General features: G+C 38.7%; 1 protein-coding gene across 1 annotated transcript in view; it reads right to left on the reverse strand.

Annotated features, from left to right (window-relative positions):
- Positions 1-23,895, reverse strand: part of CDC42BPA (CDC42 binding protein kinase alpha) — a 181,523-nt gene that overhangs the window by 115,417 nt on the left and 42,211 nt on the right. The window contains exons 3-4 of the mRNA XM_034060359.1: positions 9,339-9,430; positions 3,257-3,340 (exon numbers count right to left, since the gene is read on the reverse strand). Of these exons, the coding sequence (XP_033916250.1) occupies positions 3,257-3,340; positions 9,339-9,430 (176 nt within the window). The remainder of the gene's footprint in view (positions 1-3,256; positions 3,341-9,338; positions 9,431-23,895) is intronic.

A 23,895-nucleotide genomic window follows, 5' to 3' on the forward strand; every position in this document is an offset into this window, starting at 1 on the left:
TTATTTTTCACTTTTTCAATTTCATTTCCAAAAACAATAGGCAAATACCAGAACTCTGACATGGTTTGTGCTGGCTCTGAGATTTGGAGAGTGAAGAATGAGACACAAAATACCAGTTTAGACTGAGGTCAGCAGCAACACATGCAGTAAAACCAGAGCAGAAAACTCCCTCGTCCAAGCAAATAAACCATACGGAGCCTTGTTTTGGTGAATACAGTGAGTAAGAATAATGCAGACCAGGAAAAAGAGAGATGATATATTATAATCATAGCATAACACACAAGATGAATCATGAATTCAATGAGTGGGATTTGAGAAAATAACAAAACATACTTTTAACAAATAACCTCCAAGATTATTAAATCACAAATGGACTTGTGGGTGGGAGAAGAAGAAAGGATCATCTTCAGAAGGAAGAAAAGCTCCTCTATGCTTCAGACCAATTTTTTTTCTTTCCCTGTTTGTAAACTCTTGATGTATTTCAGAGACAGACACTATGAATTCTTGTGTTCATGAGGATGAATGACACGTAGTTTCTCTATTTGTTATGACACTGTTCACAGGATTAGTTACTAGAGAGTTTACAGAATTTCACTTGGGTTTGCCATGATTTAACAAAAGACAATGCATTCCTTGAGACATACACCTCCAGGCAGTATGCCTAGAACTGACATCAACAGCTATTACCTCAGATCACAGCTGAGGCAGTAAAAGCCAAAAAGTCTAAGTGATTATGGAGCTTTACAGTAATTCATGGAGAAAAGAAACTAAAAAATAAAAAACACAACTGCAGTGGTTCTTATCATTAATGTAACAGCTCAATTCAGGTTTGTTTCATTTAAGGGAAGCCTTTTTTCTGTGCCTTTCATTATTTCAGCATCACACTTCATCTTCCCTAGGGACACTCCTCTTGACTGTTGGCAGAGGACATCTGATCCCCTCAGTGCTATGGTAGTATCTATACTGTTATCATGGCTCTCAACCACCAAAGAATTTGGGCCGCTTAGCTGTTTGATGCTCATGTCACTATAGCTCAGAGTTAGCACCCTCCAGGAGTGCTGACTGCTTCCATGCCGCATAAATACTTGTCTTGGTCTCTCCTGAGCCTCATCTGGCACCACTATGGCACATATGTAGCTCCAAGTGATTGTCAACACTCAGGGTAACAGGTTTTGGAGTGTAACAGAAGCTGTCACACACTTTCAGGTACTCCTTATATCAGTAATGTTCCTACATCTCTGAGTTTTCAACAGTGGCAAGTATGCAGAAAACTTATGCTCTTTATAATATGAAGAGAACACTGACCTTGCATCCTTTATAATTTTTGTTTAACAAAGTTTTTGCATCTAGTTACTCACAGAGCTTGCAGTCACCAACCTTAGTCTAGCACCCACAATGCTCTTTGCGTACAAACTCCCTTTCTGCTTTTACAAATGACTCCTGCTTCCCAGAGTTGATATAGGGATACATGAACAACTATTTCTGCCACTTATGTACAGGTCTACCTATATGCTTGGCTTGCATTTCTGTTCTGTATGATTTTCCTGTGCATTTCAGTGTTGGTGCAGTACATTGTTAACAGAGCCAAAATGGGTCATTTTCCTCAGCAGGAGTAACAAGTGAGATGCATTCAGCAATGCTTTAAAACCACAGGTTACAATTGTTGAAGGTCATGCTTCACAATGCATTTTCCCTTCAGGTGGTTCTCTTTCCACTGTATACCCATGGGTTACAAATACATGGAAAAACATAGCTGTAATTCTTTTTAGGCTAACAGTTCAGGCTTTCAGAAACTCAGCTGGACCCATGGGAAGGGTATTTTTAATACCTTGCATAGAGAAAAACCTTTCAAACCTATTTATAACTGTATTTTAATGGAAAGAAATAGTTTTTTAACTGACTTTAAAAGGGTACATTTAAAAATAAAGTGGAACTTAATTTCTAGTCTTTTCTCTTTTTCACTGATATAATCAAACCGGCAGGAATGGCATGTGTCTTGGAGCGAAATACCTCTTTGTATCAAGCCTAATGCCAGATTGCTCAGTATCTGAGTAACTTCTGGATAAAGAGGAAGCACATTGTGTACGTCTAACCACAGTCTGCATGCCATTTATAATTCTTACTGTGATAACATTTTCATTAAAAGAGGCAGGATGTGCACACATCAGAAATTGGCTTTAATTTGCCTGGATCCACATTTTCTTTTTTTGATGTGTGATGGTTTCCCATTGATCTCATTTCCTAACAAGTTTTAATTAAAACATAAATGCGGAAATCAGAATTAAAACTGGAAGCAACTGAAGAGCAAGGCAGTCAGAGTAGCAATGAAAGAGTCTTAAATAAAAACTGAGGTTAGAGATAATTCAACCAGACAAGTTGGAAGAGACACCAAGATAGTGTTTGTACAGCCCAAACTAAAGAAAACCCAATGGCCAAAGCAACTTTATATGTGTAAGGCACTGAAGTATATTTTTGTGAGCCTATTTTTTTAGGCAGTTTATTTTTAGTATGCCTAGATGAAGAATTTCAAAGTGATTTAAAGAGTTAGATACATGTTCTGTTTAAAATTCATATGCAGGTCTTCAAGTATAGACTGCGTTTCTAAAGTTCCTCTCCAAAGGAATCCAGAGAAAGGTATCCATGATTTTACGAAGAGTCTTTTAATGGAAGTAGGAGCCCAAGGCAAAGCAGGGCTGGTGAAAGAGCTTTCAATCTTTTTCAATACACAGAAGTGGCTCAAGCTTGAATTGGGAACTTTTCATCACTACTTTCTGCAAATGGGCATTTTTTGGAAACATACACTCAAATTAATTTGAAACTTTTATCTCTCTGATTTTTCAGTCTACAAACTGGACCTTGACGAAGTTCGAACTAATGATAAACTAACAGGTTTGTTGAGCTATAGCTCAGTAATTACCTTTTCATAGCTCAATAATTATCTTTTCACCATGGAAAATACTTGCTAAAGACATTCCTAACTGGAATAAATGCATTAAAAGGTTGCTCATACAGTCAGTAATTCTGGGGCAATTAAAGAAAAGGTATGATATCTAAACCATCCAGCCCCACCTCAGTCAAGATTCTATGCCATTTAACCCTTCTGATGAACTACTTTAAGCTTATATTAAGCTTCATGTTGTTAGAAAGTAGTGAAGCACCTCCTCAATCCCTCTGTATTCAGCCTTGTGGAAAGAGAAGTAATAATTCAACAGAGTAAGAAGAGGCACGATTATAGAAAACATTACTGTCATCTTACTTCAGCTCTCTTCAGCATCTCCCACTTATTAAGTATCTTCATGGCAAAAACTTTATCTGCATTCTTCAGTTTTACTACTGCAACCTGAAAAAGAGAAAGATAAATAAGTTAAAGCACAACACATTGTTTCCATTTTTTATGAAACATGAAGTTCAATGAGTTCTTTCATCATGTCTATGTCAGAGGCAGGGGAACAGTGAAATCCACATTTTCTAGAGACATAAACAAACACAAGCTCCCCTCCCTCTCCTTGCTTCTGAAACATTAGATGCCAACAGGCCTATGGAATATTACGAAAGTTGACATAGTCCTTTTCCAAGAATACTGCACTTCTGTTTAGCTGTAATAAAAGCTACGATGGAATAGTTTTAGGAAAAAGGGAGGGAAATTTACACTGAACATTTCCACAGTTCAGGCTTCTCTGGGTACAAAAAGCTCAGCATCTTTCCCAAAATGTCTATGAATATGCCACAGACTCAGAGCTGCCTATCCAAACTAAATCTGACCACTAGAGTACCATTCCAAATACTGAAAAGTTTAACAGTCAATACATTTTAACAACCATTCCCCAGCTATCTCATTCTGCCTCTTCCTTTTCAAATACGTCTTCAGTATTAAGCACACAGAAGTTTATTTCTGTGTGCATCTGGTTACAAACCAACACATCACACAAATTACCACCATCTTCATCCTGCAGGCCAGTGACAAAGCAATGCTAAGGCTGAATCCTCTATGCCTTTCATCATCAGTAAACCAGCTATGTGTGAAGACAGTGATAACAGAAAAGAAAATACAGGATCAGACAGTTCGAAGGAAGTGTCATGCAAACCTCTTTCAACCATCTTCAAAAGTGTCATCAGCTGTAACAGCTTTGTGAACACGGCAAAAGCTCAGGCTGAAGGACTGCAACAATCAGATGTCTAAACTAAAGCATAGCTAAAAGCATGGCTCCTGCTTAGCTACAGATTCAGAGACGAAGCAGCTGTCACTTCCAGTATGTGCAGCAGTGCATTATTGGCCCTGTTCTTGACACTGCTGCTATCTGGGGTTGCAGGGGGATGGGAATGGGGGCAGATAAAAAAAGGAGCAAAAGCAGAAAGGTATCACATTTACTTGTTTAGACTTGCTTATGAATTGAAATATTCAAACATTACTTCACACATAAAAACTGAGGCTCGAGTCCAGACTTGGGTCCCCTTAAGGTACTTGCAGATTTGAAACATAAAAACAGATTGTTACATTAGACTATAATCTCATTTTAATTCATAATGAGTTAGACATTCTCCTGTGCACAGTACCCCAAGACTGAGCAACACAGTCTTCTTTAGGATGGAAAGATGAATCCTCTACAGTGATATATAACCCACAACGCTGATTTGAATCTTGAGTCTCCTATTACTTCACCAGCTAAAACTAGCCTGAAACTCTGGTAAGTCTTATCGGTATCGATTTTTAATGAGAAATGGCAGGAGTAACAATCCTTAACATCAAACTAGTCAGTATTCAAACTGTATCATATCTCAGGTGACAGCAACCTCCCCTATGTGAGGCAGCCTCTGGCACGAAGCTACAATGTGATTCTGCCCTTATACCTTTAAAGGTTTTGGCACTGTTGTAAGGAAAGATTAACTGGTGGGTCCCAGAGCTGACTCTACTGCTGCTGCTGCCCAGCATGAAAAATTAGTTTTTCCCCACCATTAACTGCTGTTGTATGTGCAGCCAGAGGCATAAGATAATACATGTATTTCAAGTCCAGCTTCAGGATTTCATTTCTTGCCGGTAGCACACTCAATGAAAGGCTGCGTTATTGTGCAAAAGGCTTAGTTACTGAAAGACACCCGTTAATTACACTGCATTCACTTTGACACAACCAAAAGAGCTAGGGCACTGCCTCTGGTTAACAGCTGGAGTGTTCTTCAATGACAAGATCAAGGGCTTGATAGTTCTGTGAATGTGTAATACTATTGAAGAGTGCCTAAAGAACAAACATAGATTCATGTTTACCAGCTGTGTTTACAGTCAGAAGCACTCTTTTAGTCTATGAAAGCTATTAATGTTATTCCATATCAATAACCAACACACACACACAAAAAAAAAGGAAAAAGATCATGAACATCATAATTTTCCAGCCCTGAGCATCTTTCCGGGGGGGGGGGGGGGGGGGGGGGGGGGAGGTCGCAGTGATTTAATGGAAGTGAATTCTAAAATGCTTATTTCAGGCCTGAGAAGGAAAAACCTGACATTTCAGCAAGGAGCAGCCTGATGCAGTTTCTAATTGTAACCAATAACATCTAAAACATTATTAAAGCCCCAGGCAGTGTTTACATACACACACCGAAGGATATACTATGCACACAAAGGCCTAAGTATGCAGAGTGCTGTTTTGATCTTCTTCCTTCCCCAGTGAAGCTGTCAAGACAGAAGAAAGGGTCATCATTCCTGTCTAGTTCTCCTGAAGTGTCTTGCCACTGGAATCTCTTAAAATCTGACTTTTAAAGGTTGGGGTTTTATAAATTTATATTTTCCTGTGAGCAGCCCAACAAAAAATGATTGGTATGTGCTGATGTAAACATCTTGGTCTAGGCAGATAGAGGGTTTTTTCCCATCCTTCCAAGAGTTTTCTGTTTCCCACAAACAGCAGTACAGCCTGGCATGCTGTCAGACCCCTTCTCCTCTGAACTCAGCTACTTGTCTCTAAGGCACATGTCTGCACATTTCTTTTGCTTAAAAAGCAACAACAGCCTTCATCAGGAAAAAAGCTAAATCAGAACCTACTCAACTCAAAATGAAAAAAACACAAAAAACCCCACAACCGCCCCACGTCAGCACTGGTTTTCTCGTTCATCAAGAGCAGGCAATCCTCCAGGTACAGGAGGAGGGAATGTTACTCTTCATAACTGGATGCCAAAATTTAGGAGTAACTAACTAATTCTCAAACATACAAAATTCATCACCTTCAAAATATCAACAACATAATGACATAATATTTGCTTGCACAAGCAAGCACTGAACTTTTGGGTTTTTAAGCAGTAACAGAATGAACTGTAAACTTTGGTATTACCTAGAACCTTTAACAGGCTGCACTTCATACTGCTGACAGTGTTGTTGTTGCTCAGTGGCTTCACCTTTCCTCACAGCTTTCTTCAACTCCCAAGTTTCAAGTCACCTTGTTTAGTTATGTTTTTCAAACCATGCTGCCTGAAGCCAGCACAATGAAACACTTGATGCTCATGTTATTAATTTTCCCAGGATAATCCTCCAAGCAAAACATATGTGTTTTTTGAAGACTCTTATATAGAATCTGAAATAAGTTAAATGTATGCATGCAGTGGGAAGAGGTATGTCATTAATTTGACAAAAAGGAATCATTCTCAGACCAGCAGCAAGTAGGATTAAGGGGAAAAGGAAAACTAGGAACAATGAACTCTTACAGATTAAGCAATAACTAGTTTCAACTACTCTGTGTCTACATCAAACTTGCAAAAACAAAAAGGGAAAGATTTCTTGACTATGCAAATTGATGAAATTGAGTGGTGTAAAATCAAAATAAGAACAAGTCTGAGGCTGTGCCAAAGAAAACTCACAGCAACTTTGTAGTCTACACAACTTCAAAATTATGTTGATTCAGGAGACAAATTTACTCCTCCCAGTAACCTAAAGCAACCCCAGTCTCATTTATAGTTTGCTGGAAAGAAAATACATTCTTCCAGATTTCTTAATCTCTCTAAGTAAACCAACTGCAGTTTACTGAATCATACACATTTTGCAATTTTATATTAATATAGCTTTTGGTGGCTTAAGTATCAGGAAAATTTGGTGGCCTTCTTTATAACATAGCTTGGATACTTACTCATTATTTTAAGGGAAAATTAATAACTTAATAGAGAATTTGTTTTCTTAGACAAATGCCTGTGCAGGACTTGAAAGTTGCCAGGGATGCTGGAGAGGGACTCTTCATCAGGGATTGCAGCATTAGGACAAGGGGCAATGGATTCAAACTAGAAAAGGGGAAGTTCAGCCTGGATATAAAGAAGTTCTTTACTGTGAGGGTGGTGAGGCACTGGAACTGGCTGCCCAAAGAAGTGGCAAATGCTCCATCCCTGGCAGTGTTCAAGGTCAGGCTGGACAGAGCCTTGGGTGACATGGTCTAGTGTGAGGTGACCCTGTCCATGGCAGGGGGACTGGAACTGGACGATCTCGAGGTCCTTTCCAACCCAAACCATTCTATGATTCTTTAAGCCAGTAAGAAAATTTAACATATATCCTTGCAAATATTTGCAAGTCCTACTTTAGGAACATACAAACCCAAAAATCTTCAACTGAGAACTTCAATTTTCCCCTTACTGAAGATTTTGACAGCTGAGTCATGCTATTTTTCTCAGATAAGGAATAAGAAAGAGACACCATTCCTAAAAGAGGGTAACTAACCAATTGCACAGACTGCCCCGAGAACAGAATGGTGAAAGCTATCCTCTCACTGTTCATGGCATGATTCACCACAAAGAAGCTTCCTGAGAAAGAACTAAAGGGTTTTTGTGGTTTAGCTCCTGTGGAGCTTGATGCTGATTTAGCAGACAAAAATGACTTCTCTTTAAAACACAATATATGGCAGGTTTCACACATGATTCTTCTCACAAGAAAGCACCCACATCAGCAACTTTTCCTGCACCTTATACAATCCCTATGTGGACTGGGCTGCAACTGTTATGGCAGAGCAGAGAAAAGTTCATGTTTTAAGCAGAACTGTTTACATCAAAACAGAGAATTCGACATTCTTTGTGGCAGGGGCTTAGACTAAAGACTATTCATGAGTAACTTCAGCCTTCAGCCTCCTTTATAAAGAAGCATTATTCCAGATAAAGCAAAACCAAACAAAAATGCTAAGGTGGCTAAATAAATACTGCTTTTTTTTTCATGTTAATTGCCCAACGATGATATCTGCATATGACATACACTACAGTAAAAATTCCCATTCCTTAACGTAGTACCTACGGAAGTTTGTTCTTCCATAACCACAGACTAATAAAGACTAATTTTCACACATGATGGAAACATTTAAGTGAACATAAAACCAACTGTCACATGCCACAGAGTCTCCAGAAATGCTGTCATACAAAAGAGAACTGGGAAAAAAATAAATACAAAAACCAAAAAAACAACAAACTATTTTCAGTTGCAAAAGCAGTTAAGATATCACTCAGAAAATGTTTTTTTTGTACTTTGGATTTCAGTCCATGCATATATTTCAGGCAGTACAGAGAACCTTCTGCAGAAGCTTTATACACTATGCCCATCTGTAGTATATTTGGCTAGCAAAAATTCAAGGCACTGTTACACATTAGGTTGCTCTTTCTACATACATAGCATCCTGCATGAAAACCAAAGCACATGCACCTAACACAATTAAGAAGGGGCAGAAAGTTAATGTTTATTTATTCCAGTTTCCTCAGCCTCTCTAATGTGGCATGCCTAGTATAAAGCCTGGTGATGAAAAGCCTTCTTTGATGACTTCAATTAAGAGGCCACTTAATCAGAAGCAGCAAAAAAACAAATGTATAGTTTGATAGCAGCAGATGAAAACTGAAAAAGAAACTAACAGGGAAACTACAGGAAAAACATTCAAAGATACATTAAAAACAGAAAACAAAGTAACAGAGGAGTAAAGAGGTTTCTCAGTGTTCTTAGAACATCAATATCAAAATTTGGCTGTTCAAGTTGCTGAAAACTACTTTTAGACCATTTCATTATTAGGATGATTAAAAATGGCTAAATCTTTATACCATCAGTAACTCCCTGGCCTGCTGACTGGAAAGAATTGCAGTCAAGCAAATGATTTATCATCAGACAGCTGAATCCATGGGAACTTGCCTTTCTCAAAACGTAAGACTTAAAAAGAGCTGTCAAAGAATGTATAAATCAAAATGTACTTGCATCAAACATGAAGTGGGCCTACAATATCCACTATGGCTAAATAATATAAAAACCTGTGCATCAGTCTATTGCTATTAACTGTCTCTCCTCAGTGCTGCAGATGTGCAAGAAGACTGTTTCAACCCTTCCTTCCACCTCCTCACATACATACCTCCCCAAAGGCTCCTCGACCAATCACCTTTAGGATTTCAAAATCTTCTTTATGGAGTCGCATCTGTTTCACTTTAGATGTAAAAGGTTTGGCTGAAACAAAAGAAAATATCAATCATTCAAAAAGAACAAAACAAAAACAACCAAACAGGGTAACAGCACCTTAAAATAGATGTAATAAAAGCCCTGAAAACAACAGACCATTTTGCTTATTCCTCTATATTCCATAATGTAATATAATGAATTTTAAAGCTAGAAATAATGCGAAGAACTAAGCCAAAAGTACTGTGAGAAAAAGCTTATGCACTAAGCCATCTTTTGCTTCTTTTAAATTTAAAGGCTGAGGGGCAGGGGGGACAAAGAGTCAAGCTGTAAATTTCTTTACAGTCTTTTAGGTTGTTAGCTACGGTTGCAAAAGCAAAGCGTGCCATAATGAAGAGCTCAGTCTGGACAGTATTATTTTATCTGCCAAAGAACAAAACAATATCGTATTCCATGAAAAATTAAAATGCTGATGAGTGATAACTGGAAGGGCAATATTGGCCTAGATGATATAGCGTGCAGTATTTTTGGAGATGACTTCTTCGGGATAGGGGACACTTAGCACAGCTCCAGTAATGTTAGTGGTGCACTGGATGAAAACCTTTTAAAAAATCTCAGAGGTTCCAAAGTTTGAACTTATTTAATTTTTCTAACATCCCCCAGATGCCAGGAATCAATTTTCTATCAGGAGTTACATTTGTTATAGTTACAGGAACATCAGCTCATGGTTAAAAAAACAGGGTTTAGCTACAAAGAGTAAAGATGCAGCCATATAGTGCTGAGGTTTTCCCTGCAGTGATATTTTTACTTTAGTTTTGTAATAGTTTTATCCAAAAGATTTAATTATACAATTAAATCATGTTACTTTTAAAAGGTAATTTCAACAGAAGTGTATTACTCAAGTTCAGAGATTCCTCAAACTTTCATTTTATGTTTTATACAGTAAAATAAAAAAAGTCTTGCAATCGAAAAAAGTAAGCAACAACACAATGCACAGCCTTACTGGGACAGCCTCAGCTGTACTGCACCAAGTGATTTAATACAAATATTGATACTACTGGACAAATTAGAGCAAGCCATTAAAGCCTTTTAACTTGAAAAACAACTGATTGAAAACAAACTTGTAGCTCTCAACTTCAACATTTTTTGACCATTACAGGCCTGGCTAGATTACAAGTCAAAATATCTTGTTAACAAGCACCAGCATAGCTGTTTAAACCACAAAACTCTCCCTCACTTTATATTGTAAGGAAAGGCCTGTCATTCTTTAATTATTACATTTTGAAATTTTCCAGGGTTCCCATAGGGACACTGGAAAAATAAACACCATTAGAAGTGCTGCAGTAAAATACAGCTGATAAAAAAAGGTTTGGATGAGGTTTGTAGAGCTGTAAACTCATCTCTAATTTTTGTTATCACCTCTAGCAACAGAGACGTCAACATATAGCCAAGCAGTTTGATGAAGAAAGAGAAAGACAAGAAAGAAAAATAAGAAAGTAAAAAAAGAGTTGCCCTAGGAATGTGCTTCAAATAGCTTGTTCCATAAAAGGTCAATTTGCTTTATCATCAGCGTTGTTTGTCTGCTGTGCAAACATCTGCCCTTCTTGTGGCAACAGTAATCTTAAGTACAGAAAACTTGGCCTGGCCAAGGGTCTTGGAAGGCAGATCTTCAGACAGCCGCTTCATACAGCCAGCTTTCCAGACTATGAGGTTAACAGGCAGACTTTTTGCAACTACTTTGGCAATGTCATATGAGCTGTTATAAAGACAGCAAACTGTAAGGTCAAGGAACAGTTTTCAAAATGTGATGTGCTCAAAAGGGGTCCCTGCAATGCGGCTCTACTAAAACACACTAGTACGCAGGCTTTCCCTGCTCACATCCACATCCCCCTTGAACAGCATCATATGAAGGTAACAGAAACACCACCCTGTTTCAGAAGAAGCTGCTGTTTCCTTGACTGTTGATACCAGAGTGACACACTGTCTTTGCAGCTTGTCAGGCACTTCCTTTGGTATTTCAACTACAGAAATACACAGAAATACACTGATTTTTTTTCCACACAGACACCCCTCTTCAAGTTGCTAGCAATGTGTGATGGAGATCAGGGACCAGCAGTTGGCTGTGCCAAATCTAATTCTTCCTCCTCCTAACCAGAGAGCAAGTGTGGGCAGCACATCCTGCAGCTCCTCCTGGACTTTTAACTCAACAGGAACCAAAGTTCACCATATAAAGCTTTCAAATTTACCAGTGTGCTCTCTATGGCCACAGTCTCACAAGTCATACATACAATCTACAGAGAAGGTTACTCTGAAAACGTTCTATGTTGCTATCAATCACCATGGAGGGAATGGATATATTGGAATAATCTCCCCTGGGATGCGATGGATTCCACAACAGTGGGCACATTTAAGACTCAGTTGGACAGGTCCTAGGACATCTAGTCTAGGGTCATGCTTTGCCTAAAAAAGTTGGACCAGATGATCCTTGAGGTCCCTTCCAACCCTGTTACTCTATGATTCTGTGATAAGACTTCACTTATGAAAGCTGTTCTACAAAAACACCAGCCACCCACCTGTCCAATACCTCTAATCTCTACCTACCTGTGAAAACGCAGCCACCACCCTCTTGGCAAGATTCACTGCACTCATTCAATTATACACGGCAAGAAATCCCCATCTTCCAATTCACCCTCGGGTAATCCATGTGCACAAGTAGTAAGCTAAGCTGTGTTTCCAAGCAAGGTGAACCTGTCATGACTATTCCTTCAAGTCTCTATCAGTCTTTCCCCATGTTTTATGTTCTAGCTAGTAATTCCATTTATGCTTACAATACATTTAAGCAATTAAAAAAAAAAGCAAACAGTAAAAGGAGAATTATACAAGTGTCTGAAATTTACATTTGTTTCCATTTAAAATCTGACTAGAACTTCAACTGAAATAACATGTCAAACACAGAAAAACAGGCAGCAGGACTGCAGCTGCTAAACTAGGCACACATTCCACTCCTAGCCCTGCAAAGGAGGACTTGTACAACTGTCCAGCAGAAGAGAGGTGAAACAACAGGTTCTGCAGTAGCGACACTGAGCTTCAACAGTCTATCGTATTTTGGGAAAGGAAGCAGTTACCAGCATTACTTACAGCACATTTAATACCAAGGGGCTTAATTTTAAAACTCTTGGAGATAAAAGTGCATTGCCTGAAGAGCTGACTCAGAGAGGACAGCAACATGGTTGACAACCCAATGCAGTTTAGTGCTGAGATTATACACGTGATACCAAACAACATCAAAACAATAAAACAGCAGTATTGGCTGCTTTATTTGTAAAGTTAGTCTCATGCTCCTGCTCTGGCTCTCTCCCTCCAGCTCCCAGTTTCTGTCTGCAGAGCCCAGGCAGGGCTAGCCCTGCCATCCATTCAGATTTCTCAGGGCTAACCTGATGGCTGGGAGCAGGGGAGATAGTGGTGAGCTTCTTACTTTCTTCTCCCTCACCTCCTATAGTGCACTTTGGCTCTACAGCAGAGCATTGCAGCAAACCAGAGCTGCTGTAAGCATGGCCTGAAATTCAATCCAAGTGAGATGAAGCTCATGTTTACAGTTTAAAGAAAGTGATGCAGACCTGGAGCAGCTATTGAAAATGGGTCCTAACAACTGACTTATATAGAAAACAAAACATAAGAGGACAGCATTTAGGAAGTCTCAGTTCCTCACTGATGCCATAGTTGCTTTATGGATAAACAGACTCAGATGGAAGACCAGATCATCAATTGGCAGGTCACTTCCCAAAGGAATTCTAAAACATGACCCAGATATTGCACAGCAAACCCAGCCCTGTGCCTGCTGCATTGTTCAGCGTAGAATCCCATATCAAGCCAAAGATAAAGAAATTAAAAGCTGTATCCACCAGAACTGGCAACAACAATTGTGAAAGTTCATAATGAAGGAAATAGATTGGAAAAGAAAACAACCAGCACAGGAAGCCAGCTGCTGCCATTTAGAGACAAAAACCCCTTTCCTTCACTAGTTAAAAGTAATTATATAAATACATAGAGCTTTCCCATGCACTTAACCTAAGAGACTGCCACTTCACAGAATACCAGAAGGCTCTCTGGTTCTTCCTAATGCTCTCCTTGAAAACAGTGTTTTTTTTTTTAAAGAAAAGAAAACAAAATAATCCATCTATAGCTTTGTTTTTGAAAAGCATTCTCCAGTTTTGAAATTTCTGCTATGTTCCTGGAAGGAATTTAACAACTGGTGTTATTTTAAAGGCTCAGTCCAACCCCAAAAGTATTTCTTTTCCACTGGCTTCTATCAGTGTCTATCCTGAAATGTGTAAATAGCATCTGAGTGAAGATGGACCATAATGGGAGATTTCAGAAAGGAGGTGTGAGAGAATACTCCTCCCAAAATAAACAGTAGTTCTCAAAACAAAGGAGAAATCAACTACAAAGGCAAGGCAGAGCAGCTTAATGCCTCATTTAATTGAGGAGATGGAAAAGAAATCTCTTCCCTCCACCCACCTAAGGTTGGCATAACAGCCCAGCTTTGTTGCAGATTCTGCCAACTCTCTGAAGGAAACCAAGGGCAAAACAACGTAGTCAACTGGGATAGCAGCTGAACCACAGAACATTAGTTCAGGCAATGTAAAAAATATAAGTCGCAAATACCATTCTCATTTTTAAGACTCAGTTTTTGCTCCCTCAGAACAGTCCTAACGTGTTTTTCCTGATGAATAGTTAACTGCCAATATCTCCAAGTACAACTTAAGAATCTGGCATTTTCCAAGAATGAGAAGCATGTCCACAAATTCCTGTACTATGGTATGGACACAGTATTTTGGATCTTATTCATCTTGGATAAAACAAAAAGTAATCTATCCTCATTTAGGTCAAGTGGAGACCATCCAGACATCTTCGGCTACAGCTCCCACAAAAGATACAACAGACACTTTAAAATCAGAGAGAAATAAAAGATCTTTCCCCAAACATATGAGAGTAGTTCTGGTTTTCCCTCCCTGGACTCAGATGAAAAATATGCCCTGCATTCATGAAACACCCACTGCAGATCTGGGCAACACTTCCATATTACAAGACATGGCCATTAGTTTTTATATTACCATTCTTTCTTGTCACAAGAATTTTAGTAAACCACCCTCTGATTAAATATTATTATACCAGCAGCAAAGTGAAATATTAAACTTTCATTCAGCCTGCTGTGCATTGGAATTCTGATGCAGTTTTTGTTGCACGGTCAGTAAAATCTTTACGATAGGACTCTTGTTTCACCTAGTAAAGAGGGTGGAAATGCTCTGGGAGGAAATCAGAAGCACACAGTTTTGTGGTATTTCAACACATTAAAGGCTAACAAAGGAAAGGGGGAAATGTGGTCTTTGCTTATAAAGCGGAACGCTCCTTAGACTCCATCCCTCATGCTGTCAAAGAGCTGGAGACAAGTCAATTTAAATTACACTTCTGACAGGTTTAAACTTCAAATTCCTCACTATTTGACATGTAACTCAGGATGCTGGTATCTGACTGCCAAAAAATGCTGGACATTCAAGCTGTAAATAAAATCAATCAGACCTGTGTTTAGAATTACTAAATGTTATGAAAAGTCAAAATGAACCACAAATCAAAAATTAATACTTTAAGTAAAATTTAGTCCCTTAATGAATTGCTTTTTGTTAGGCAAAGCAGAGGTATCACCTAATCTGAGAAGGCTCTTGAAAAATACTATCTTTGTGAAAGATTACATGTTGACGAGTATCAGGAAAAAAAATGATTATGCAATAAACAAAAAATGTGCAACCACACAGACTTCAGGGAGGGAGAAGCTAAAGAAAGAGAAAATGAATGACTGCATATCAGGTAACAGCCCTCCACGCTAAAGAACAGGTATTTTGTAACCACAATTGCAGCCTATATGTGCTTTCTCAAGGTAGTGGTGGGGGCATTGTAATTTCTGTCATTTCCTTTTTTCTGCATTTATGGTTTTGTATCCTTAAAGAACTCTTTTCATATATATTTTATTTATAATTCAAATAATCTTTGTTTAAAAAAAATTAATCCATTCTAGAAATGTTGCTGCACATTGTAATAACACAGATGTGCTTTACTAGAAGAAAGCTAGCTTCTCTGGTCCATGGAACACAGGCATCCAGTACATGATCCCACTGACCAGTGCTGCAGTTTGGCACTCCCTACAGGGACCAGCACTAACAAAGCCCCCTGCCCAGTTTTCCAGGTATGTCACAGTGCTTTAGGAGTCTCATGTTCCATTTCTGAAGCTATAGAAAGAAGAATTTTAAGGGATATTCAAGCATCTGAGTAATACTGCAGCCTGACTTACACTCCCTTCTGTTGCCTCTCACAAATACACGATCCAATTTCACCTCTTTGCTGCTGCAACTTCTCATCCCAATGCTTTCCCTGTTAACAATTCAGTCCTAATCTCTCCCACTAGACTTGTCACCCAGTATCACTCTGTCCTGTCCCCACAGTTTTGCCACCACACCTGATCCTTTCTGCTCAAAGCCTCCGCTCAAAGCCTCCTCAGTGCTCTCCATATCTCCACCTCACCTGATTCTTGTATATGCCTGCTCATGGCCCCCATCCCATTTCCCTACCAGTCACAGAAGCCATCACCTAAGAGAAGTTCTGTTAGGTCTCCATTTCTTTCTTTTCTTTTCAAACTGTAATCTACCCTACTGGAGTCACTCTTCTGTAGTCTCCGTTTTGGTGATAATGTCCTGCCACCATCCTTTCTTAAATTTCCCGATGCATTCCTTTTCTCCCTTTACCACTACTCTGGATTGCTTTTCTTCTTACTAATTTATCACTAACAAACCAGGACTTGAGCTACACAACATCAGCCTGCCTTCCTTCTACTTCAAAATCTTAATTAAAAGGAAAGACTTCTTACAGTCATCTATATAAGGCAAAAATACCAAGGTCAGACATTTGATTTTCTTGCTGATAGGGAGAGGTTCATTAGATCTTAGTGAAAAACTAACATTATTCATTTTCAGTTTCAAGGGGGAAAAAAGCTGTAAAAGCTCTGTAAAACTGAAGCACTTTTAAAGCTCTAAATCTTGCAAGAAGAGGTGTGATCAGACTCTACACTCTTTCTCTTAGAGCTTGTCAAAATGCACACCTGTCATGTCTCACACAGTACATGAATCACTTGAGTTCTGTTCTCACTCCTCCATCATGGGGCATTTGCCCCCAAATTCACTGCACATCACTGCAGACACTTCCCAACAAAGGCCTCAGAGCAGAAGGCTGGTGATGAAGCTGAGCTCTAACAGCAGGCAAGTTCTTCAGGATGTCACAGGCAAGTGCCCACTATATGAACTAATACATCATGTAACAATATACCTTGTTTCCTCTTTAAAAGCAAAGCATAAACTTAGACATAAGCACTTCATATACAGTGGGTTTCACAGACACTTGTTTGCATTTGCATTGCAAAACATCTCAAAAGCCCCAGTAAGGTCTGGAGAACTCTGGGTAGTGAATATAGTGCAGATGCACACAATTACACTGCAAATTTTGCCTTGAAAACTAGCATTTGAAACAAAAGATGTTATATTAAGTCTTGCACTCATGATCTAATCCTGACATTAAACTGAAGCACAATCATTAAAATTAAGTGAAAAACTCAGAAGCATTAATTACTTTGACAAAACATATGTCAAATAGAAATATTAAAAACTACTAAGAACTTAGTATCATGAGAAGGAATTTGGCCTAGGTTTTCCAATCATATTTTTCTTTAGAAGTAACCACTCATTGCCATTAGATGTATTTTTAAAATAGCATTTGTGATGCAAATAACTACGAAGTGACTTCCGAACACTGCCTGCATTAGCTTTACACTGTCTAATATATCCTATGGATTATTCTGAAATTAGTACAAGAAAACAGATAGTATTGTACTTCATTAATACATCCCAGAAAAACGTTACTTTCAAGTGTTAAGGCACCCTAAGTGCAACAGAAAGCAAAGATACAAGGCCAGGTTAGACAGAACCTTAGGCAACATGGTTCAGTGAGGCATCCCTGCCCATGACAGGTGGTTGGAACTAGGTGATCTTCAGGTTCTTTCCAACCCAAACAATTCTATCACTCTACTGCAGCCTTTACAACTTGTTTTTACTCCAAGTTCTCAACCACAAAGAAGAAAAAGAAAAGACTTCCTATATCCACTGAAATGTTTCCACTCCACACCTATCTGACACCATTTTAATGCCATCACCCTTTACTACTTCTGCTCTAAGAACCGCAAACTACTCAGTTTGCTTGCTACTTGTATTCAAGCTGGGTGATGCAATCAACATGTTCAGTGCCGTCTGGTTCTTTCGCACTGACACGATAATAAGACAGCAATTACAAAAAATGTGTTGTTAGGTCGTATTTCAAGAACTCTTAGTTTTGGTGCATTTTAGGGAATTACAACTTCAACACTAGTCCTTTATTAAACTACCAGGACTCAAAGTTCTTCAAAGATCCTTAAACTTCAGCACTCTGAAAGAGTTACCTTAAAATGAACATAATTAAAATTTAAAAATAATTAATCATTTGACAGTTCAGTGCCATTAGAATGTAAATTGCCTGTAATAAACTTGATTTGACCCACTTGAGAATAAAGGCCACATTATAGTGCTCAAATACCTAGCTGTGCACCAGATCCGGCACTCTATTTCTCAACTACCATCATCTTCATTTTCTTCCTGATTAAGTGATCACTGTAAGATAATGCTGATTAAGATATTTTTATTTTGACCACATTTCACCTCCTAGCAATTTTAATCATTCAATCTTCAGTGCAGTCGCATCATTAAAATCTATCACTACTTCAAAAGAGATCAACGATTCCCATTAATATAAATCAAACTTGCAACACAATCTTGATTTTGAAGATGACAAAGATATTTTCCAAGGCCTTCAAACTGGCACCACAACCCTTTCTGCTCTGATCCACATCTCCTCTGATCCACATCTCCTCTTTATTATCAAGGATACAATAAAGAGTAATTCTGGAACCCAGATCCATGATGGATCAAATTCCTTATGGAACCAATGAAAAACTTCAACTTATATTTTTGGTTCAGTTTCTCTGCTCAGTTTTTAGGCCCCCTTACACTTATATTACCTAGACATAAAAAGGTTCTCAACTATAGTGACAGGACAATGGATAATGGGCTCAAACTTAAAGAGGGGAAGTTCAGGTTAGACCTAAGGAAGAAGTTCTTTACTGTGAGGGTGATGAGGCACTGGCACAGGGTGCGCAGAGAACTGGTAAATGCCCCATCCCTGGCAGTGTTCAAAGCAAGATTGGACAGAGCCTTGGGTGACGTGGTCTAGCATGAGGGGGTTGGAATTAGATGATCTTAAGGTCCTTTCCAACCCAAACCATTCTATGATTCTATGATTGTTTCAAATTAAGCTTTCAGAGTTCCTAATATATCAAGCAAAGGGATTCACTAAGAAGTACATCTGAACTGATCGTAGTGCTACTGAGCATGTTTATTTCAGCACCAGCATTGATGCTGAGTCAAAAATGAGAGGCCTCAAAACCACAAGCTCTTATATGCGTGGATTTGCAGGGCTGAGCTTGAGGTAAGAGTCATCTCTGAAGTGTACTCCCACTAGTAACAGTTCTATTGCTGAATGCCGGTTGTGACAGGCTACACAGATTAAAACACTTGCTCACTGCTACATTGCTAAAGGCAATTTTTCTAAGACAATATAATAATTTTATAACAAGATACCATTATTTGGTTTTATCAGCTTTAGATGTGAAGTGAAATAAACATTCTTCCTGTAAACGAAGAATTAAGTGTTTCAGTTCCAAACTACAAACTGATCAATGAGAAGAATTACTATTAAAGTGTTCTTCATCTTCAAATTCCAGACATTTTTTTCCAAAGTTCTGTACTTTTTTCCCCAACAGGAGAGTGCTCTCACATGCACCCACTGCATTGGAGAAGAAATGTTTCCCCAGTTGTGATAAACACATGAAACAGTCACCAAGTTCTGAAAATTCTTTGAATGCTTTTAGCCAAGTTTTATCTCCAAGTTTTGTTTACTAGAAACTTAAAAGGAACGTTCATGGCAAGACACAGCACAATGAAATTTGAGGTAAATAATGGGATAATAAGGAAGTTGGACACATTTCCAGAAGAGCTCAGAACACAAATTCGTACAAACACAGCTGTTTGCAGGAGACAGAACTCAGTTACCTCAATGAAGCACTTCAGAAGTGAGTAACATACAGTAAGTTGCTGTTTCTAATCTTTAAATATTATCAGTCTAGATACTTACAAATATTTGAATGGAAATTGCACTCTAATAAAACAACAGATTCTAGTTAAAGGTAATACAACATACTGAAAATGTAAGTCTTAAGTCCTAAGCAGAACGAATGCTATGAATTCATTACTTTTCACTCTGGAATTAGTTTCTAAAAGGTTTTTTCTATGAAAAAAATACTTGTAGGGAAGCAAATTCATAGCTCACTTTCCCAAATGTCACCTTGATCCACAAACCACAAAAGAGCAAATTAAATAGCCCAGAGTAAAACGAAAACATTTCAGTATGGACGATGCATGTTCCACATTATATGACTAAACCTATTTTTCTCATTATTTCATCATCTTCCCCTGCTCAGCAAAAATGCCCAGTTCAAACACCTGGTCATGAAACCTCTTCTTCTTCTAGATGCTAGGCCATGTTCTTGAGCAACATATTAAATTGGGGCAACAACAACAGTGTGAAAGATGGTCAAACCTTTCTGCAATCCACATCCTAGAAATTCTTAATACTTATCCATAAGGAAATAGTACCAAAATACTACTACTAAAAATGACGGTTAGTCATAATGAAGCATCAAATGTGTATTTAGAATTAGTTCTATCTGAAGGTGTGGGTCATGAGTGCATCCCTCCATTCAATAGCCAAACAGAGCTTGTTACTTTTAAACCATTCTTGACAGATGGGTCAAGTCCTCGGCCAAATCTTGATAAGTCCCATAACAACACACCGCACTCCCTAATTAATATGGAAAACAGGTGAACTGTAACATTTCTCCTCCCACACTCTGAACATTGTTTTGCTCTGATCTCAAATCCTTCAGAAAGTGTGGCAACTCCTGCCCTCATTAACACCTATTTTTAGATCCTTACTCTGCATTTACTCAAAATTTACCACAGAAATAGTCCTCTTAGTTTTAGCTTGGCTTCACAGCATTGCTTAACAACAACTGAATTTGTTGCTTTTCTCCAGTTACATAGTAGCAAATAAAAGTGATTAATAAAATTATGCGTAATATTCTAAGGCCTATATCATGTCAAGCATAAGCGAAAATTTAGCATTTGTATGCCACATATGCGCACAGTCAAAATGCATTTTCCCCAACAACTCAGATTCATAGAATCATAGAATAGCTAGGGTTGGAAAGGACCTTAAGATCATAAACTTCCAACCCCCCTGCCATGGGCAGGGACACCTCAACTAAACCACATCACCTAAGCCTCTGTTCAACTCAGCCTTGAACCCTGCCAGGTTGGAGCATTCACAACTTCCTTGGGCAACCCATTCACCACCCTTAAAGAATTTCTTCCTTATATCCAATCTAAACTACCCCTGTTTAAGTTTTAACGCGTTACCCCTTGTCCTGTCACTACAGTCCCTGATGAATAGTCCCTCACCAGCATCCCTGTAGGCCCCCTTCAGATACTGGAAGGGTGCTATGAGGTCTCCATGTAGCCTTCTCTTCTCCAGGCTTAACAGCCCCAACTTTCTCACCCTGTCTTCATATGGAAGGTGCTCCAGTCCCCTGATCATCCTCGTGGCCTCCTCTGGACTTGTTCCAACAGTTCTATGTCCTTTTTATGTTGAGGGCATCCGAACTGTGTATGTACAACACTCGCAAGTGAGGTCTCACAAGAGCAGAGTAAAGGGGCAGGATCACCCCCCTTTGACCTGCTGGTCACACTTCTTTTGATGCAGTCCAGGATACAGTTGCCTTTCTGGGCTGCAAGAACACACTGCCAGCTCATCCACAGGTCATACCTTTTAATAGCTATCTCTTCCTTGTCAACTTTCTACTCTAGATTGATTCTTCTTTCCACCCAAATCTCTCTCTATTTACCATAAAAATATAATAGTCATCTGATTATTTAAACAATCTCAGCTTATCTCAAAGCACATTCGTAAAATTTCTGTACAATAAGAACCACGCACCTGGAAAACCTGAATTCAGTCCCAATATAGTAACTACTGTGAGCAACATTAGCAATAATCATTCAGAGGAAATGGGCTGCTTATCAAACTGCCTCAATGGAAAGGTCTCTTGCATACAATAAGGTATTCTGGGACTACTTTCTTGTTATTTTGCTGAATAATGATGGCCCATAAATTAACAATTTTACATACAGTGGCCAGCGGAAGGCTGCGGTTTACAATAGCTATTGTGTACATTTTCTACAGCTAGTCCATAAAAACAAAACACCAGAGGAGCAGAATATAGCCCACAATGATTTGTAACAGAGGTGATATTCAGAAACATTTGATTTTAATCTTCTCAGACAGACCTTGATTTATTTTTAAATCAGTGATTTCGATAAAGCATCATCACCACCACCAAAACCCTTTACAGATACAAACACTTGAATTCCTCTCAGGAGAGAGACACAGAAATCAAAGCAGCAGCACTCCTGCAGTCACAGCACGTGTCTGCATCCAGGTGTCCTCTTCAACAAATACCCATCACCTGCCTGGAACCAGACAGATGTAAGCAGAGGATGCTTCACAGACAATTCACTTTTTGCATACTCCACAAAAGGTGGGTGGCAGGAGGGAGACCTAACTCACACAACCTACAACAGCATCCCCTCATTTCTTTGAGTAAACTCCCTGGGAACCAGACAGAGCAGCAGGAGGAGACATCTTCCCATACAGATGTAATTGCAACAAAACCTTTAACTCAAGGACTCCAATCAACTACAAGTTACCACTAACAGGAGCCCAGCTTTATTAGTCATTTCTGCTCATGAAATTACTTCTGTGGGGTTGTTCTGCTTTGTGGGTTTGGGTTTGTTTTTTTTTTTTTTTTTAATCAGGAGTCTGCATCCAGACTCCCAGCATAACCAGTATACAACTGCTTGAGAACCAACCGATTACTCCCTCCAGCTCTTTTAGCAAACAGGTATATTATTAGAAGAAGAATTAATAGCCAGAAAGTTTGCATACAGTTTGGGCAACTCCAAAGGTAACAATTTCTCTGATTTACTACTTCTTTTGATACACAAATATGGGAAAGATTTCACTTTACAAAGCTGAAAAACTTTTCTCTAGAAACTGGACATCCACAGAATACTCCTAGGAAAATAATTTAACACATATTAATTTAGGAAATTACTGCAATGGGCTTTCAAGATATCTTAGGCCCAAATGCTCAGGAGAATGCACTTAACTTCTATTGGAATCAACAGAATACCTGTGACTACGTCACTGTCATCCCTGACACAAACTGCCAGCTTCAGACAAGGCAGAATTTGAGTTGTGAAATTCATTTGCATACACAAGGGTTCATTAAAAAAAGGATTTAAAGAAATGACACTTCAGAGAACGAGAATTGTGTGCTCACTCATATATTAGAGACATGTCCAAGTCCTTAAGAAGGGAGTAATAAGTATACAACATCCCCAGCTTCCTTACCCTCATTTTGTTTGTATTTCATCGCAATTTTTACTTATTTACACAGAGGGATGAACAAAACTTTAACGATGGGAAACCCATCGATGCATAATTTTTAAATAATGAACTACTCAGTACTATTCCAAGTGTCAACAACCTCTAGCTCAGTGCAAATGTTAATTTAAAATCAAGTACTACTGCCTGTAAGAATGGGAAGTACATTTGTTTTAATCCAGCATTAGTGCTTCATGTAATTCATGCTCAAAGATGGCAGAACCGATGTTAACGGCAGTCAAGTATAAAACCTCATCAACTTTTCACCCATATTACGTTAAGTAATAAATGGATGCCTTTATCATAAAATCCTTCTGAACTTCAAGAGTAATTCAACTTCCACTTAAGAAACAGTGACTGTCAGTAACTTAAGCTGCTAGTCATCAAAAGAGACAACACTCACTTTAGCTTTTCCTTGCTCTTCCCAGTTGGCAGCATAGCTTGCCCGGGTTCCATCTGTTAAGCAAAAACCCACTCACGCTGCAGTTATCTTCCCCATTTACATTTAGTTTAGTACATTTTAGAACAATTGGGAATTTAGCATTTGAGAGAGTTACTGGACTGACAAGTAAGTAGTAGCTGTCTGAAATAAGGGCAGGGCAGGTTTCCCCACAATGTCCTGACCAAGGTGCCTTACATGAGTAACATTTCTACACATAAAAGCATGTCAACCTTTCTGACCCAACTGAATCACAAATATCTTTTCTGATAGTAACACAAAGATAAACAAGAAAATGCATTAGACACACTTCAATCAGCAATGA

This window comes from Melopsittacus undulatus, chromosome 3, assembly GCF_012275295.1.
Source record: "Melopsittacus undulatus isolate bMelUnd1 chromosome 3, bMelUnd1.mat.Z, whole genome shotgun sequence".
Classification (NCBI taxonomy): domain Eukaryota; kingdom Metazoa; phylum Chordata; class Aves; order Psittaciformes; family Psittaculidae; genus Melopsittacus; species Melopsittacus undulatus.